At 36.9% G+C, this 20,017-nt stretch overlaps 1 protein-coding gene across 1 annotated transcript in view; it reads left to right on the top strand.

Moving 5' to 3' along the window:
• The first annotated feature begins 8,608 nt into the window (after positions 1–8,608).
• LOC308690946 (uncharacterized protein) overlaps positions 8,609–20,017 on the top strand; it is a 118,490-nt gene continuing 107,081 nt past the window's right edge. Inside the window, exons 1-4 of the mRNA XM_081365746.1 lie at positions 8,609–8,903; positions 10,959–11,086; positions 12,240–12,591; positions 12,670–14,302. Coding sequence (XP_081221872.1) covers positions 12,258–12,591; positions 12,670–14,302 — 1,967 coding nt within the window. The 5' untranslated portion in view covers positions 8,609–8,903; positions 10,959–11,086; positions 12,240–12,257. The remainder of the gene's footprint in view (positions 8,904–10,958; positions 11,087–12,239; positions 12,592–12,669; positions 14,303–20,017) is intronic.

Below are 20,017 nucleotides of genomic sequence, written 5' to 3'. Positions count from 1 at the left end.
CATGTCTCGAACAACAACTCAGTCAATCTCCAACAATGCCAGTGGTTCCTTAACCTGTAACCAAGAAGACTAACACACACACCCGACACACATCTTTTCCAAGGTTGGATTTGGCCAGGCTCTAACTATAAACAAGAGTCTCGTATCAAAACATCAAGATGACAAGTTCTTTCTCTCAGGATAGGACACTTTAGTCTAAATGGAAAATATAGGCTTTAACTGACAAATGGTCCCTTAAACTAGTGACCCCTATTTGTTTTAACACGTTGAAGACCTTTCTCAAACACAAAACCAGTCCCTATTTAATTTCTTGAAGTCGGGATAAATAGGCAAGCATTGTTACTGCATTCAAATATCAAATACTGACATTAAAAAGAATACATGAAAAGAAAATTTCAGTAATCACACTGGTAACTTCAATAACAAAATAAAATCTCCAGAGAAGTCATTCAACTCATTTGATATTTAGAAGGAAAAAATATTGATTAATACCTTGATTATAATCACTTCTTACATATACATTGAAGCAGCAGTGGATTCCAATCCACCCCCTTCAGTCCCCCGTTTTAGACCAATGTGGGGTCCAATACCACCACATCTGGTCTTTTCATAAAGGCTGCTTCAAAATGTTAAGTTTCTGACCCATGCTCCTCTGTCAGATTAATTTTTTTATAAAACAGACAATATATTTTTCCTTCAAGGACTTAACATTAACATAATATCCCACATAGCACATAGTATTATTGATCTCCAGAACCTGCTGACATAGCTGTCTTTACATGCACTGTTAGACTTTTTATCGTATTTTTGCGGTAATTTACTGGCAGCACTATTGCCAGTAAGTTACTGTAAGTTCCCCTTTACAGTAGCTTACTGTAAATGTGTTATACGGTATGATGCCCTTACCGCAATTTCATTTTACAGTAAGAATGCCCTTACCGCAATTTCATTTTACAGTAAGATGCCCTTACTGTAATTTCATTTTACAGTAAGATGCCCTTACCGCAATTTCATTTTACAGTAGTATGCCCATTTACACTATTTTATTATTTATAGTTTACATGAATGCTATTGAATTTAATAAATTCCAAAAAAGCGACTTGAGTCCATGTACATCAGCATATTCTTTATTCACTCTCACAATCAATTACATCCATTTTATTTATTTATTGTGATGCAACATTAGGCAAGGCAGTTTTATTCATATAGCAAATGTCATACACTTTGCCAATTAAAAGTGCTTTACACAGTAAGGAATTAAAATAATCACAAAATAAAAGCAAGGAAAATTAAAGTGCCCCTATTATGGATTTTTGAAAATGACCTTTCATGTAGTGTGTAACAGCTCTAAGGCCTCGTTTACAAGTGAAATTTAACCCAATTCTGATTTTTTGCTCATATGTGACACAGATCGGATGTGTTCTATGACAGTGTAAACTGGAAAAAAACACATGCATTCAGATATTTCGAGATCGGTTTCAGGCCTCATTCATATGTGAAAATAAATCAGATATAAATCGGATATGTGCCAATGCGACTGTCATGTAAACAGGCTGATCGGAGTTTCTGAGACATTAGGCTACTTCTCCGCGGTTTAATGACAAGAGCAACCCCGATGCGCATCTGCAAAGGGACGGATGGCCTGTCGAAACGTTGTGTCGTCATAGGAGAGGAATGTGAACAAACGTTGACACAACATATCAAAGGTTGGCTTGCTCATCCTAAAATTTCGGACCCACTGCTTCTCGTTAAAGCTCGCCACAATCTGCTCCTACCAGTCCTGAGATCTCTCTCGCACACAATAACTGAAGCATATGCGCAAACCCTTGAAACTAAACCTTTAAATACTATGCTAATCAGTTTGTGGGCCACGATTATCTATAACTGTGTCTATTAATGCAGTGTATCACTGAGAAACGTCCTGCTTGAGTCGTCCTTGTGATGGAGGTTCAGGTTGAATAACTAGTTCTTCCAGAGTTTCATTATTGGACTCGCGTTCGGATTGATATGGTAAAATCAATGTCATTGTTCGTTACTGTGTTTAGTTTACGGTGTAGGAAGCCTCAGGACAGCTGATGTTGTTATGGCAATGGGTGTTTTTGTTTAAGACATGCGCGCTGTACGCTGTAAACCAATCACAACAGACTGAGCTGTCTGGCCAGTAGCATGTGGAAAGGAGGGATTTAGAGAGATTGATTCATCTGACGAGCCGTTTAAGAATCTTTGAAAAATGTGGTGATGTGCAAATGTATAATATGAGAAAATTCAGTAGTAAATAGCATAATAGGGGCACTTTAAAACAGTTATAAAAACAATTTAAAAATATGTACAGTACAGTTATAAAATGAGTTAAAAGAGTAAAAACATAATACATAAATTAACTTCTCATCTGGCAATACACCGGTGTATTATATTTTTCACAACTCCCAGTTTTACTCTGAGATTTTCCCATGGTGATTACACTGTCTGTGGTGTTCTTGCGGCACGCCTAAGAAATCAGCGTATCCAAAAAACCTGATTTCCCCCCAAAATCGTACATGAGAAGCTCTAGGACTGACTCACGGGGTAACCTCGGGGTTCACTGCCCCATCAGTCCGCACCCCAAAGATTTGTCCGGAAGCTCTAGGAATGGAATCGATCCAGTCCGCACCCCACAGAACCTCGAGTTTAATTACACGCAGGCCCGGTTCTAGAACCAAATCACTGAGGGTGCTTCTGAATATAGTGAGGGTGCTGCTTACATAATCGTAGGAAATAGCTCAGTCATCAGTCTGAAACATAGTAACTCAAAATTGGGGATGTTGTATACAACAATACTGCTGTAATTGCTGTTAAATTAAACAATATACGATCTGGCAGTAAATTATAGAATAGCATGTAAACAAGCAGCAATCTTCACTTTGCAAAACATTAACACATAGTCTACCTACACTGTGGTAATACCTTTGATGTAATCAACTTCAACGACAATTGAACACTCATTGAAGTCACTGCCTTACACACGTCTCTCTCCATGACGGTGAGAGACACATTTTTACATAACCAGGCAGAAAATGTACCAAGAACATCCAATCTAACTTGAACATAAACACACGTAACTTTACTAACACAAACCCCAACCATATTGCTGTAATAACGCATAAATCAACTCCCAACAAACAATTACCCATAATGCACTAGCGCTGACTGCCGGGTCTGTACAATATGACAACCATGACAACACATCAACACCCAATCAGTCATTCATTGTTAGCGTTATGCATAAACATATTGATAAAGCACTTCTGCAGTAACGTTATTACACCAAGGTATTGCTGCTATATTCTTTATGACAACTCCAATAACAACGACAAGCAGTTCAAAACAATTGACAGCAAAAGACCAAGAAGCTGCGCTAGCTTAACGTTACACAACACACATAACGTTACACAAAATACTTATTGAGCATGCTACAATTATTAATAATAATACTTACAGGTTGTGATTCGGAGGAGAAGCTAATCCAAATATATTCAGTACTGTAACCTTCCTTCAAACGGCTTGCTTGAGCCATTTTCTTATGTCCATGATGATTAAAAATGGATCGACACTTATTTTTACGTTACCTAAAGCCCCGTCTCAGAAAGTCAGCTAACAAAATTTCTGAGCGGGAAGCACGCACGCAAGCAAAGTGGGCAATTAAAGAGACAGCTTCACCTTTTGCGTATCGCGATCACGAAAGGACAACTACTACAATGCATTAAACATGAAAGCATAACGAAATAATTTATTTAATATATTTGTTTAATTTTATTAATTTATTTATTTTGTGTAGGCTATCCTATTATAGGCAAGAGTGTGAAATCCGTCTGTGTTTTATTTTCGGCAAAATCTCGTTTATGTGTGCTATTAATAATTTTTCATCTGAGGGTGCTTTCACTTTTATTTGAGGGTGCTTAGCACCCTCAAGCACCCCCGTAGAACCGGGCCTGATTACACGTCAAACTCACTACTTCACCACAGACAGAGGTCATCAGCATGGTTTCATCTCTCAATTTCCCCAATTAAGTAATTTATGTTTGTCTCTTACCCAATTCGCAGTGCCATTTGAGTTCAGTTTGGAATCAAAAGGAGGATGCAAAAAGAGAATTGAATTCATAACAAATCAAAGCAGGGATCATGACAATACGCAAAAAAAGCATCCCAGTTGGTCTTGACTGGCCTCCATACCGGTAAACCACTGATGGCTGATCTGAAAAAAAAAAAAAAAAAACAGAGAAAATGTGTGAGAAATGGTTGAGTTTGGAGTTGTGGGGTTTATTTAATCTAAATTTGTTCATGGACAGACGAGGAATCAACTTGTGCAACAGCAGTTATTACCAGTCAAGTTAGTTTAAATAGTATAGCTTTATTGCACATCCCTTGTTAGGGAACTCTGTTAATTGCCTGAATGTACAATTACGTTAAAGGTACACTGAGTAACTTTATGGCCCTTCAAACTTAAATCTGAAATAGAAAGCTTTTGTAACATTACAAATGTTTTTACTGTCACTTTAAGTCAATTTAATGCATCCTTACCAAATTAAAGTATTAATTTCATTTAACAACCAAGAGTTGCGCGGGCTTTGCAACAATTTAAATTTTGTGAGGTGTAAGCAAAGTTTTTATATATATATATATATATATATATATATATATATATATATATATATATATATATATATATATAAAGTTTATATTAATTTAAAATAAAATTAAAATACATTTATATAATTTATATTGCCTGTATGGGAACCAGTTGTGAATATATATATATTTGTTATTGGAGAAAATGCTAATATAAAAATTACTCTGGTCTCTCACTAAGAACTAATTTTAAATCCTTCCATCCACGTGTTTTTATTTATTTATTTATTTTTTTTTTTAACTTTTAAACATCCAGTGTTTGATTAGCTTAAAAATGAGAATGCAGATTCATGATTTTCATCTGCAGAACAAGATGGGGGGGGGGGGGGATATAAAACATTATCATATGATATTTTAATATGCCTAAAACATAAATACAATATGCATATACAAACTTAAAAAAAATCTGTCTTCTTCATTTACAGTAGCACTACTGCTTTTGCGTAAACAGTAAAGTACTGTAAATTCCATATACAGTAAGTTACTGTAAATTTCATTACAAATACCCACAATGCAGTGCATATTACAGTAGTTAACCGTATATAATATAAGTGGTATTTTACTGGGATTTTTTGCGGTAAGTTACTGTAAAATTACGGCAAAGTTTAACAGTGTGTCTTACACAGCTGTTATTCATCTTGCCGAATTTGGTATTATCATCCTGATACAAAACAAGTACATATTTATTCTCTGGAAGCCGGGCTAAATAAGCAAGCACTGTTGCTGTATTCCTAGCATGGGCCAGACCCACAGTCACTACTCAGATCCTAAATATAGACATTGTCTATAATCATAAATACCAGGATGCATAAAACTATAATTTCCAATTCCTTTTATAATAAACTAAGAAAGATATTATCCATTATTTTCACTACCACCATTATAGACCCTTTAGGTTCAAAACACAATGGTTGTCAAACTGAAAATAAACAACAACAAAAACAAAAAACAAAACAAAAGATGATAATAATAATAATACTAATTAACACCCATAATCCAAGTAGGCAAGGCAAGTTTATTTATATAGCACATTTCATACACAATGGCAATTCAAAGTGCTTTACAAAGAAGAAATTAAAATAATAAAAAGAAATAAAATTAAAACAGTTTATAAAAATAAAAATAAAATACAGTACAGTACAAACAGTCGGACGGACATTGGCACAGTGCTCATTCAGTAAATGCATAGCTAAACAGATGTGTTTTGAGTCTGGATTTGAATGTGACTACTGTAGGAGCACATCTGATCTCCTCTGGAAACTGGTTCCAGCTGCGGCTGGCATAATAGCTAAAAGCAGACTCGCCATGCTTAGAGTGAACCCTTGGTATTTCTAGCTGATATGATCCTAATGATCTGAGTGATCTGTTGGGTTTATATTCAGTGAGCATATCTGCAATGTATTGAGGTCCTAGGCCATTGAGTGATTTATATACTAGTAATAATACTTTAAAATCAATCCTAAATGTAACTGGGAGCCAGTGTAAAGACCTGAGGACTGGTGTGATATGTTCATATTTTCTGGTTCTGCTCAGAATCCTGGCGGCAGCGTTCTGAATGAGCTGCAACTGTCTTATGGTCTTTTTGGGAAGGCCAGTGAAGAGTCCATTACAATAATCCACCCTGCTGGTGATGAAAGCATGCACAAGTTTCTCAAAGTCTTGTCTGGAAACAAAGCATCTAATTATTGGAATATTTTTGAGATGGTAGTATGCTGATTTAGTTATTGCTTTGACATGACTACTGAAACTAAGGTCTGACTCTAGTGTCACACCAAGATTCCTGACTTGATGTTTAGTTGTTTGACCCCTAGAGTGAAGGTACAGTATGCGTTCACCTTGAGAACTTCATCTTTGTTTCCAAACGCAATGACTTCAGTTTTGTCTTTGTTTAACTAAAGAAGGTTTTTGCTCATCCAACTGTTGACTTTATCAATGCATTGGCACAGGGAGTCAATGGGGCTGTAATCGTTAGGCGATAGGGCTAGGTAGAGCTGTGTGTCGTCTGCATAGATGTGGTAAGAGATTTGGTTCTTTCTCATTATTTGGCTCATTGGGAGCATATACAGGTTGAACAGGAGTGGCGCAAGAATTGAACACACTTTTGAAAAAAGATGTGGGAAGTATGTCAAGAGCGTAGGTTGATGTTTTAAGGTGCTGTACGGTTTCTTCCAAAATTTTGCCATCAATTTCTTTGAAATCAGACATAGTAACTACTTTCTCAGGTGGTCTGATCTGTCTGACCCCAGCGCAACTCAAGGATGTGCTGATCACCTTTCTGATATTATTGATTTTCTCAGAGAAGAAAGAAGCAAACTCACTGCACTTGCTGTCTGAGAGCAGTTCACTGGGAATCTGGCTTGGGGGGTTTGTCAGTCTCTCTACAGTAGCAAAATCAATCCCCCCAAACACATCTCATACAACAACCTTTTTGTTTTTCACTTCCCTCTTCCACTGAGTCTCTCACCGCTGTCAGCCTAGTGACACTTAAAGTTCCCCCTTTAGGGAAATCATGGTATTTTATTAATTCTTCTATACCCTACCCTTGTTTTCATAACATTAATTTGAACTTTATTTTTATTATAACTACTTCTCACAGTATTCCTCTATCAAATGGTTAGTCTGAAAATCAGTATTGTCTCAGTCCCACTTATCTTTACTGTTTTTCACAAACCAAAATATTGTCAGTTGTATGAATTTCTGTATGAATTTCTTTCTTCTGCTGAACAGAAAGGAAGGTATTTAGAAGAATGTCAGTAACCAGACAGTTTCTGGTCTCATTGACTTCCATAGTATATTTTTTTCCTACTATGGAAGTCAATGAGATCAGAAACTGTCTGGTTACTGACATTCTTCTAAATACCTTCCTTTCTGTTCAGCAGAAGAAAGAAATTCATACAGGTTTGAAACAACATGAGGGTGAGTGTATGATGACAGAATTTTCATTTTAAAGTGGAGTATCCTTTTAAGTACCGGTATATAAAATAAGCAACAGAGAGTGATTTAATTTTTGAGAGGATGAGCCACCCATCTGTGTAGGCATGCCATCATTCTCTTCATAATCATAATCACCTCTTATGAGTGATGCAGTGATGATGTGATCAACCATGAGGTGGCTCTCTATAACCATTAATCCAAGTATGCTAGTCTGAGCCACATATGTTTATTTATATTCTTTTGTCTTATGTATTAAGCCTTCAGCCTTGACGTATGCAGGAGACATGCATACACGTGTCTTTCACTTTTAATAAAACTAAAATTTGTCTCACAGTTTTTTTCATCAAATAAATATGATTACATTATTTCATCGGGTAAGTCATCTTAGATGCATGTCAAAATTCACTGGTTGGGCTGTAATGTATCCAACAAGTGGCTGAATAAGATAGTTCAGTTTAACACACAATATTACAATATTTATATTTATTCTGCAGATTTTGATATAAAATAAATACAAAAAATGTGGAAAAAGGCCACGGATTCAGTTTGGTCCTGCTCATAACTAAATGCTCTCTAATGTAGCACTTGCCACAGAAAATGGCTTGGTAAATCAAGTTTTCAGTTTCAGAGCCCTAAACAAAGCTGAGTCAAACGTCATTGTTTGTGACCAATTGTGTTTGTACAGTAATCATAATAATATTTTTAAAAACCTAAAATATGGACTATATTCACCTCTAAAATGATCATTGTAATGGGGCAAACTAAGTTTAAATGATTGAAAGTATGATTTGTTTAGCATCACCCAGTTGATTCCCTCGACAAAAACCCAATAGGATTTTTCCATTGGCTTCTGAATTATAATACATAGCCTATGGATGACAGCTTGTGTTCACCGCAGACCTATTCAAAAAACCCATTGACTTCAGGACGATTATATACAGGAAGTGCTAAAACGCTAACTCGTTTCCGGGGGTTTGGCCTACAAAAATACGTCATCCCTGCCTGCACCACTCTTTTATTTATTAGACACCAGGTAGAATGAGGTGGAACTCACATCAGACGGTGGAGCAACAGCAATGGGGATTGGCGGTGAGCCGGTGACAACTCTGGGTTGTGACTGAGGTCAAAATGGTCGGAAGTGGAGTAGAGTCCGGAAGATATGGAGGAAGAGATAGATGGCGGGGAAAATGAAAGAAACAAAAGTAGTAAGTGGACTGTAAAAGTAAAGAATAAAGAAAGATTGGAGCCAAACCTCAGGATCCGAAAGTATGAGAGAATGTCATTAAGTTGAGAAGAAGAAAGGAGTAAGTTTATGTCGGAAAAAGCAAGTAAATTTGAATCCTTTGAAATTGACTAAATTGCTGAAGGAAATGGTTGGAAATATTGAGAATGCTAATATGTTGAGAGATGGGAAAATTATGTTTTGCAAAGACAGCAAACAACAAAAGGCTGCTCTAGGGATTAAAACTATATTAGGGCAAAAGGTTACAAGTCAAGGTATGGGAGAAAAGAAGTGGATGAGAGGAGTTATCACTGGAATACCAGCGAATACTTCTACAGATATGATTAAGAAAAGCATTTCAGGAGCGAAATGATAGATTGAAGGAGGCTGAAATATACTTGAAACGAGGAGAGGATGAACACTCTTTTGAAATGAGAATTGACGGTGATTAACCATGCTGCTTATAAGATGCTGGCTTTCTCACCCTCTGGAGTCAAAAGCTTGGGTTTTGGTCACTGCAGTTCTCACTGTTCGGTTGTCATGCTGGCTTTCTCACCCTCTCCAGTCCAAGGCTTGATGTTGTTGTGTTTTGCATCTTTATATTTAACTTTTTTTTGATGTAGTTATGTCTGTTTTCTTGATTAAATACTTGTTGTTTCAAATTTCTAATTTGTTTCAACAAGAGTTTGGTCTCCTCATTCATGTTGCTACTCCTTGAGCCAAGGGGTCGTAACGGTCCCCCTTGGTGGAAACCATAGTTTTGCAGCAAAAGGTAACAGACTTACAGACAATACATAAAAAAAAACACATCCCACACATCATACTTCATATATATATATAACACAAAAACACCAATAGACCAACAGCCACCGACACACACACACACACACACACACACACACACACACACACACACACACACACACACACACACACACAAAAAAAACTTTAATTGTTTTGTTCTACCACCCGGCACCCTAAAATGATGCCCAGAAGGCAACAATTGAAATTCTTTAAATATGGGATGATCACAATTTTGTAAAATTGAATGTGCCTTATTCAAAACCTGTCTATGATAAATATCAATAGGCTGGATTTGACTTTTCCTGCAAACTTAACAAGACTACAGTATTTAGCCTATTTCTATTTGTCAAAGTTAAATTTCCAAACCAAGCTACAATACAAAAAAAAAAAAAAAACTGATTCAATAAAAAACTTATAAAATAAAGTCATCATCTTAGAGCAACATCTTAGTTTTCGTCTTCCTAACAAAAAAACAGTCTTTGTTGAAACTTATTGCAAACATCGATACTTTTGCTTTGTTTGTTGTCAATCACAGTTCCCAGATATTAACAAATGTATAAAAGTATCCCAGTTTAAATAAAAGAGGGTAGATATATTATGACAAATGAAGAAAAGGCAGAATATTTAGAAGCTTAGTAACAATAACAAACCTGAAAGTATGAGAGTACAGAGGGAACACATTTTAGAGTTTTTTTAATAAGATATGGGAGTTGGGAAAACTCCCTATACCTCTTGGAAACATGGAGTGATAATTCCAATTTCAAAGCCTGGAAAGGATCACTCAACAGCATCAAATTATAGACCAATTGCTTTAACATCTAATTTATGCAAAATGATAGAGAAAGTGATGTTAACCCGATTAAAATATGTAATAGAAAGGAAAAACCTACTACGCTCATTTCAGAGTGACTTTAGAAAAGGGTGTAATACAATTGATTCAATAATATTACTCTATGACTTATTCAGCAGATAACGGGACCCCACAACACTGTAAAAATATTATGTGCTCTTATAAATTATAACAATATTACACATGATATTTTTGAGTAGCCTAGTTTTTAAGGCTTGATTTGTTTAATGGAATTTATCTGAATTAATCATGTAAAATCCCCTAAATTATTTAGTCTATGACACAATATGTTTTATATTTTTGAACACAGAAACATTTAAGGGTGTATGATATTATTCTAAAGTATTTAAGAGATACAGATTTGATTAGAAGGATATGATCTTTCTTTCTTTCTTTCTTTCTTTCTTTCTTTCTTTCTTTCTTTCTTTCTTTCTTTCTTTCTTTCTTTCTTTCTTTCTTTCTTTCTTTCTTTCTTTCATCGAGGCTTCACACTCCATCCCAGTAGGAGGCGGAAATGCACCTCAAGCTGGTTTGCCAACCGCCAAAAAACACAAAGGAAGAAGTCGGCTGAGGTCCGTCTTGTTTCCTGTGCTGTCTGAAGTGTGCTGCGGGTAAATATTCATCCAGTACAAAATAATAGGTTGATTTATAGGTTGATTTAGCATTTTTGATAGAAACAACTCGTTCTGTTCTTTGTATTTGTACGTATGCTTTCCTGCATTGCGTCATTTTATGTCAGTTATCGCGTCGCATGAACAAGCTTAGCCCATCTTCTCCGTGTATTCTCTTTCCAGAAGATTTTGTTTTGTGAATGCTGTGAAACGAATAATAATAAGAATAATAATAATAAGAATAATAAGAATAATAATAAAATAACTTAAACCAAACCCATTCGGCGACTGCAGTTATGAATGGCTTGAGACAAACAAATTTCGATCTGGTTTCGGTTTCGGTTTTGTACACTAGATGTCGCCTTGGGGTTCTAAGAATGCGTCAAACCGCCGCCATCTTGGAACAGGGGTCCTGGAAGGGTGACCTCTGACCCGGTGTTGGATGGAGCTCCTCTTTCTCTTATATCAAAATCAGAATTTTTTTTTCTTCAGACTTTTAATTTGTGACTGGCATTTGTTTTTTGCTCAAAGACCTCTGCGCTTCTGTGTTATAGTTAATTCTCATGTTAAAAACTCATGGTGTTCAGTAATATTTTAACGATTCATTAAAGAGGAATCATTGGCCATCTGAGATTTTGGTATGAAAATAGAGGTTAATCATGATTTGGTATTACAGCACAGTGTGAGTTTAAATTAGCAATAGGTTTTGTTTGCTTTTGGCATCTGATAAAGTTAAATTATTTTCTCTCCAGAATGTTAATTCAATTTACCTAGTTTATTTTTAACCAATGCACTTTTAGTATGATTACAGAGAATTAAGTTCACATAAACCTAGTTTTTTAAAGGGATGGTTCGGAGTAAAATCAACCTAGGGTCCTTTGCACCATGAACTGGAGCCAAACACCCCCTCCCCCAGCCGAATGGCTTAGTGCAGGCACTAACGGATCCAAGGTTGTATTTCGTAAATGTATTTTGTAATTTCGTTAATTTCGTTTGGCTCGAGGTCATGGTGCAAAGGACCTTAGGTTGATTTTCCTCCAAACCATCCCTTTAAGACTTTTTCCTATAGTACACTCCTGTGTGAAATTGCTCAAATGTGGAAATTTGATTAATAATTGTAATGTTGTTTGAGTAAATCTGTCTTGTACCTCAGGTTTGAAATGCCTGCAGCATGGCGTGTGCACGGCAATCTGCAATTGAGTTCCTCAAAAACGCCAGGAGTAACCTGGTGACCCATATGGAGAACCTTCCTCTGATCATTGAGAATCTTTATCAGCAGAGGGTTTTCAATGACCATGAGGTCGGTGATCTCAAAGCCGAGAAGACAGAGTTTGATAAAGCCAGGTGTATATTGGATTGGGTCACTAAAAAAGGGGAAGAGGCCAGTTATGAATTACTCAGGATTTTGGATGTCACTAAGAAGAGGACATTACATCCTGATTTACACTCCTGGATCAGCTGTTTTCCATTAAGAGTGGAAGATGAAGAGACCAGCTATTCATTTGGTAAATAGATAAATGAAAAAACATTTTGGTGAAATTAACATATTTCTAATATAAATTGTGTTTTTGTTGCTGTTTTAGGTACAAAGCCCTGTCAAAACTACCAGTCAGCGCTCAAGAAGAAAGCAAAAATGATTCTGAAGGACCAAAGGGAACATTGCTGTACATATCCGGTTGACAAGGCACGAGGAAACTTTCATTTTATACCTGTCGTTTTAGAGAAAGACTCTGTGATGAAAACTCCTCAATGCAAAATAAAATGGAAAAACAAAAAATGCAAAAAGCTACGGCCCAAAAAACTGAGAGCATACATTCCTACTGAGCAACAAGCACTTTCACCTGTGGATCTGCTGAGATGCCAAGATAAGAACATCCTCCTCATAGGCAAACCTGGAATAGGAAAGACTACAGTTGTCCAGGAAATGTTGCGTCTGTGGGCAGAGAAAGATGACGGAGAGCTGGACTACATGTTTTACTTTGATGAAAGTGTTTTGGCTCACAGTTCTAGCATTGACGATTTGGAGTCTTTTTTCTTTGACGTATATTTAAAACCATTGGAAAAAGACAGAAAGGACGTGTTTCAAGATATTGAGGAAAACTCTGAGAATGTTGTCATTGTATTTGATGGCATAGTCGATTTAGAAGAAAATTCCACCTTATGGAAGATCATGAAGCACGAGCTCCTGCCTGATGCCAAGATTATAATAACATGCAGATCAGAGGTGGAATATGATCCGCTTTTCTCCGACTGGCCGACACTGAAAGTGTATGTCCAAGGATTCAGTGAAGTGTCTATCAACGCTTACTATCAGAAGATGTTGGGTCACGATCCTGTTCTTCTAGATGTTTTTTTGAAGAATCAAGAGCTGTTCAGTCTCAGCCATGTGCCAATGTATGCATTCATGATTGTAGACTCTATTCAATTTAAAAACGACAACGTTTGCAACCATCCAAACACAGTCACAGAAATGTACATCCACATTTTCCACGTTGCTGTGATGACACATGGAAAGAAAAAATATGAGGAAATGGATGAATACCTGAGAGAGATCAAAGATCAGGTTTATTTCTTGATGAAAAGTGCATTCAATGCAACTATGCAAAAGTGCCTGAAATTTCTTGATATTACCAGTGTTAAGAAAGACATTTTTCACACTTTTCTGAAGACGATCACAATAAGAGACTCTGCAATGACGTACTGTGCTTTTCTCCACAACACAATGCAGGAATTCTTCTCAGCTTTGTGGCTTCTTCTACATCCAGATGAAATTAAGAATGTCTTACAACTCTGTCTGACTGAAGAGTATAAACACATGAAACATGTTCTTCCTTTCTTATGTGGACTTCTGGGAGAACACAACTTTAAATTCATCAAATGTCTCTTCCCAGAGGATCAGATAAAGAAAACATCTGACTGGTTCATTGAGAAGTTTTTGGAAACTTTCCTCCAACCTCAGAGTGAAAGTGAAGAGTTTGATCTCCTCTATGTGTGTCAGTGCTTGTATGAGCTCCAGTCTCCTGAAGCGTGTTTAAAGTTCCTGGAGAAGATGGACCATCAGCTTGAGCCTGAAGAGGATCTCGACCCTCATCAGTGTTGTGCTTTGGCTTACGTGATCACTCAGTCCAGAGATAAAGAGGTTTATCTGAATCTGGAGGACTGTAAGATGACTGACGCAGGAATGAACATGATGCTCAGCTGCTCACCCAAAATCAGGTACTAAAGAATAGGGGTGAAACGATATATAGATATTTTAAAAAAAATGTGAAATTGTATCGTGGATGTGAAAATCATACGCAATATAGTTTTTTTCACTCCAAGACTGAGCTTGCTGTATTTATAAGATATTATATATAACTTTTTTAATATTTACTTATTATAATATATTTAAAATATAATTTTTTTCATCATGCACTCACCCTTGTGTCGTTTTAAACCCATAATATTTCCATTCATCACATTTTGTTATGAAACCTGAGAGATTTCTGTCCCTCTATAGTCCATTTCCCTAAAACTTAAAAGATCCAACAAGGTCATAAAAGCATTGTAAAAAAAATAATCAATCGATCAGTTTAATCCTAGTCTTCTGAAGAGACATGATCGCTTTATATGATGAACAGAATTACTGATCAACACATATTGTAGTGTAAACAGACGTTCAAATATATGTATATATGTGTGTGTGATGTGCGAGAATATGAGGGTGAGTAAATGAAGACACAATTTAAATTTGTGTATTAACTAACCTCTTAACGTTTGGGAATATTTATTTTGACACGTTTAAAGGAGACATATGCTTTTAAATCGTTCCTTTTTACATATAAATCATACATTTGTAGTCTATATAAAGCGGAACTGCAATGCTTGGGTCTGAATTCCTCATTATTATAGCTCCACAGGCCCCTTTTCTACCCCTTTTCTGATGTGCGTCTGAGAGCAACTCGTTTTGGTGCGGTCTCTTTAAATACAATTGAGACACTTCATACCCCGCCCCCTCTCCAGGTTGCAGAGGTGACACTCGGTTCAACTCCACCCCGTTCGGCCATTTTTGTAGTTTGATAGCAGAGATACGATTATCTAGCGGCACAGAAACTTTTTATTCACACGTTATTAACAAAATGTCAACAACGTAAGACCTGTCCAGCCAGCCTTACATGTTCGAGCCAGAGTCGGAGCGAGATGAAAATGAAGACGACGAACCTGCAGAACAACGTCTTCATATGGATGTATCGCAATGGTGTTACTGTATTTACACATGAAACTTTGGTCTTCCGACCTTTTACCACCGTGCCGATTTATTTTGATTAATATGTGCGAGGGAGAGAGAGCAAGACAGCGTCTAGTTTGGAGACGGTGAAGTCTTGTTTAAACTTTCGCCTGGCTCCGAAGAGAGAGAGAGAGACCGGGTCTCTCTCTCTGCTCGTTCTTTCAGTTAAACATGCGCCCTGTCACAAGCGCGGCAGTTCATCTACATTAGACGGTGTAATGAAGCGTGTGGGTTACTACATCCAACAACCGAACATTTTAACTTACCCTCTCGTAACTTCTGCATCCTTTAGCTTGGACTACAAAATTGCAGCGAGAAATAAAAATGGCGGATTGCTCGAAGTGTTGGGCTGGAAGTCAATGTCCTTATTTGGCAGTTCCGCTGCAGAGAACAGAAAAATCGGAACAGGTTGAAAAATATGACCAAAACAGAATATAAAGATATCAACGAAGCACCTGAAGAGAATAATTTCAACTTTTCTGTACTTCTAAACACTCCAAATATACAACAAAATGCATTTAAGGGCTAAAAGTGGATTTTAGCATGATATGTCCCCTTTACAACTGTGATGATTGATTGCATTGTTCATCTGAAGCACATACTCATCACACTGAAAGCACAAACATCATTTAAATCACCATATCACATTTGTAGTTTTATTATGATGATTCAAAGTTTTTTAGATGGTTTATTCTTATGTAAGTGCATTTATAGAGGGAGAAAAGGGAAACAGTGAGCAGCGCAAGAGTTGTTGTGTGCACGACTTTTAAGAGATCCAATGAATGCCAGCATTGAAAGCGTTTTTACTGCGTTAGAAAAAAAGTTACGTTTCAGTGACAGAACTACATTTAAATTGTATCGTGATTACAGTATTGTGAATTTTACTAAATTACGACGTGTATCTTTACACCCCTACTTTATTAAGGAAGGATCATAATATTTGACTAGTCAACCAACAACTCTTGGACTACATTTAGAGACGCAGCATCTCAGATTTTTAGCCTGCCAAGAGACCGACTCCACAAGACTAACATGAGTAACATCGACCAAAACGCATCTTAATTCCAGGTGTAAACAGAACCTTTTTCTGTCCTGATTCAGATGAAATCACTAAAGAATCACATTTAAGGCTGCATGCTTTGTATCTGTGGGGTTCAGGTGGAGCTCGGTGTGTAATTTATAAGGACTTGTATAGACGCATGCGTCGCGTCTGAACGCGTTGTTGTGTTTGGAACTCCATCGATTTGATTCATAATCCGGGATTTTTCTCTTTAAACTCACTTAAGTCAAGTCAAGTCAAGTTTATTTGTATAGCGCTTTTCACAATACAGATTGTATCAAAGCAGCTTCACAGTATTAAATTAAAATAATACATCAATGTTTGTTTCTAGTGTAAAACGTCCACGTTTGGTAATGCTGATCGATAGTATTGTTGATTGATTAATTAGGTATCCCCAAATATCCCCAACTGAGCAAGCCAAAGGCAACAGTGGCAAGGATCCGAAAAACTCCATCAGGTGACCTAATGGAGAAAAAAAAAAACCTTGGGAGAACCCAGGCTCAGTCGTGGGCCAGTTCTCCTCTGGCGTTTATGAACTATAGGTCGGATTTAACTGTAAGATTAAAAGTATTATATGAATGCCTGGCTGAAGAGATGCGTCTTTAATCTAGTTTTAAACTGGGAGAGCGAGTCTGAGCAACGAACAGTATCAGGAAGACTATTCCAGAGTTTTGGAGCTAAATATGAAAATGCTCTCCCTCCTTTGGTGGACCTAGATATCCTAGGTATGACCAAAAGCCTCGAATTTAGTGATCTTAAAGAGCACGATGGATTATAGGGCGATAGAAGATCCGTTAAATAGACTGGAGCTAAGCCGGTTAGGGCTTTATAAGTCAGTAGCAATACCTTATAATTAAACTTACAGTATGGGATTTATTTCTCCACTAGGGGTCGCTAACCTATTTACAATAACAAAGGCGTAGTTTGATGACGCAACATTTGCTAAGAATTATGGATTTTGTCGTCAACGTCAAGCCGACCGATCTAATAATGTTTATAGTTGACTGAATACATCAATGCTTTTATCATGACTGTGATATGAAGCAGTTCGGGATTGCTAAGAGACAGCTATCAGCTCCAAACGCGATGCGAGTCCCACGGATATAAAAGGAATATGGACATTTCATTCTACCGAACTACACGCAGAATTACTACTCAGGTCAGTTTATTAGACAAATTAAACTTGTGAGGTAACGCAGCGCTGTTTCACTTGGTCTAACATTACACTATCACTCTAAACTGCATTTGAATGTGTTGAAATGTATGTGTTAACGTTAGTTTGTCTGTATGAGACTAGCAGTACCGTAAGCTAGATCAACATTAGAATAACATACAGATCATATTCTAACATTTTATCATTGTTGAACTATATAACATTGATTAGTTTTATGTAAATGTGCTCACCTGTTTAATAAAGTACATGTAGGAGTTGTCGAAGTCTCGGACGTGGAGCTCTCGTTTATATACTGTCTATGGGAGCTCTCGGCATCTCGAAAACACCGCGCTGATATTGATTCTCGGTTTAGTTCTCCTTTTTTATCCAAAGTCTGCTTGCCATGGTCCATAATGTTTGAACGAAACAACAACAGCGTGCAGATAGACATTGCGAACTACACAGTTGTCCGCGTCAGTTTGGTTACTATCAGAGGGCTCTGGTTCATAGCTCTGGTTGCCATGGCAGCACGAGCGGAAACCAGAGACAACACGGATATGACGGCATTGATGGCGACAAAACTAAAAAATAAAGACACGGTCCGTGTCTTCGAATTAAAATATTAATTTCTCTGGATTTAGAAGTTAATTGGAACTGTCGGGATAATGTAAATACACAACTTTAAAAAAATATATAACATAGATATAGTGATTTTTTATATTTTTAAAGCAAAAAAAAATACATATTGTGCCTTTAATACGGAGCTTTATAGGTAACCAATGTAGTGATGATAAAATTGGTGTTATATGATCATATTTTCTTGATCTAGTAAGAACTCTAGCGGCTGCATTTTGGACTAACTGTAGCTTGTTTATTGAGGATGCAGGACAACCGGCTAATAAAGCATTACAGTAATCTAGTCTCGAGGTCATGAATGCATGAACTAACTTTTCTGCATCAGAAACTGATAGCATATTACGTAGCTTAGCAATGTTTCTAAGGTGGAAAAAGGCTGTTTTTGTAACATATGAAATATGATTTTCAAAAGACAGGTTGCAGTCTAGTATAACACCCAGGTCTTTTACTGTAGAGCAGGGGTGGGCAAACTACGGCCCGCGTTAGGCTGTTTAATCCGGCCCGTCGAGTATTTAAAAAATTGTCTTAAGATCGCATTCATTTTGCCTTTTTCTTGCAATACTTTGCGTTATATATATATATTGCGTTGCATATATTTGACAATCGGAATATCAGATATTTCATGCCATAGCTAACAAATGTAAAAAAGGAAAAATGACATAAAAGCAGATCATCGTTCATTCAGCGCTGTTGTGGCTGCGGTGTGTCACAATAGGGTCTGGCTGCAGACTTACGGGGCGAGTGGAGCTCCACTCAATAGCGGAAATACGTCACCTCCACTGCGCCGGAGCGCATATACGTCACCTCCACTGCGCCGAGCGGATATATAAACATGGTATATGCAGGAATCATAGAGATGAATTTACTACCTTTTACTACCTTTTTTACTACCTCTACAACATTTTTTACTACCAACACGACATCAAGCAGAAGCCCTTTTTTGGGGGGTGTGGGAGGGGTATGCAAAGCACCACTTACTACTTACTATAAGGTATAAGTGTGACTGTCACACCCATCATACATATTAGTTTTATCCTTGCCACACGCAAAACTTTTGGGTATATTGGAGTCAGTGAACATGTTTTCGAACAATTCCCCAATGCCCTCATTCGAATTATATGAATGATGGTTGGCTGCGATGTTCAGGCACCAGAGAACCTCAGCCCTGAGGTCTGCTGTCTGGCTATCGCTGCCGTGGTGGTGCTGGTGGCACTGGTTTGCTGCTGAGGTGGTGCGACGACAGCTGACCTTTAGGGCTGGGCGATATGGACCAAAAGTCATATCCCGATATATTTAGGCTGAATATCGATATACGATATATATCCCAATATTGTTTCCGCAAACTGAGAGCAAATGTTCAGTCAAAGTCAAAGCCAAATATGACATGTCACAAGTAGTTTAACTGAAACCGGCTATTTCAGTGAACAGTTGCAAAATCAAATGAATAAATAATAAACAGGTTTCTTCACCTTTGGGCTGCGCGATTATGACAAAAATCATAATTGCTGATTATTCCCTTGGAATTGTAATTGTGATTTATTAATTATGATTATTAAAGTTTACATTAAATATATAGGCCTATAAACAAATTGTGTGTTAACATGTTATAATTTGCCTATATATATATATATATATATATATATATATATATATATATATATATATATATATATATATAGGCAAATTATAACATGTTTACACAAAATTTGTTAACACACACAAGTACTGTCCCCCTTTATAACATAAATTGTAAGAATATGACTAATAGTAAAGACTAGTACTAATAAATAAATATTAGACCTATGCTAAAGCTAT

The sequence above is a fragment of the Scardinius erythrophthalmus genome (assembly GCF_964197995.2).
Source record: "Scardinius erythrophthalmus genome assembly, chromosome: 1".
NCBI lineage: Eukaryota > Metazoa > Chordata > Actinopteri > Cypriniformes > Leuciscidae > Scardinius > Scardinius erythrophthalmus.
Note: the sequence above shows the minus strand (reverse complement) of the source record. Positions and strands in the feature narration are given on the sequence as shown.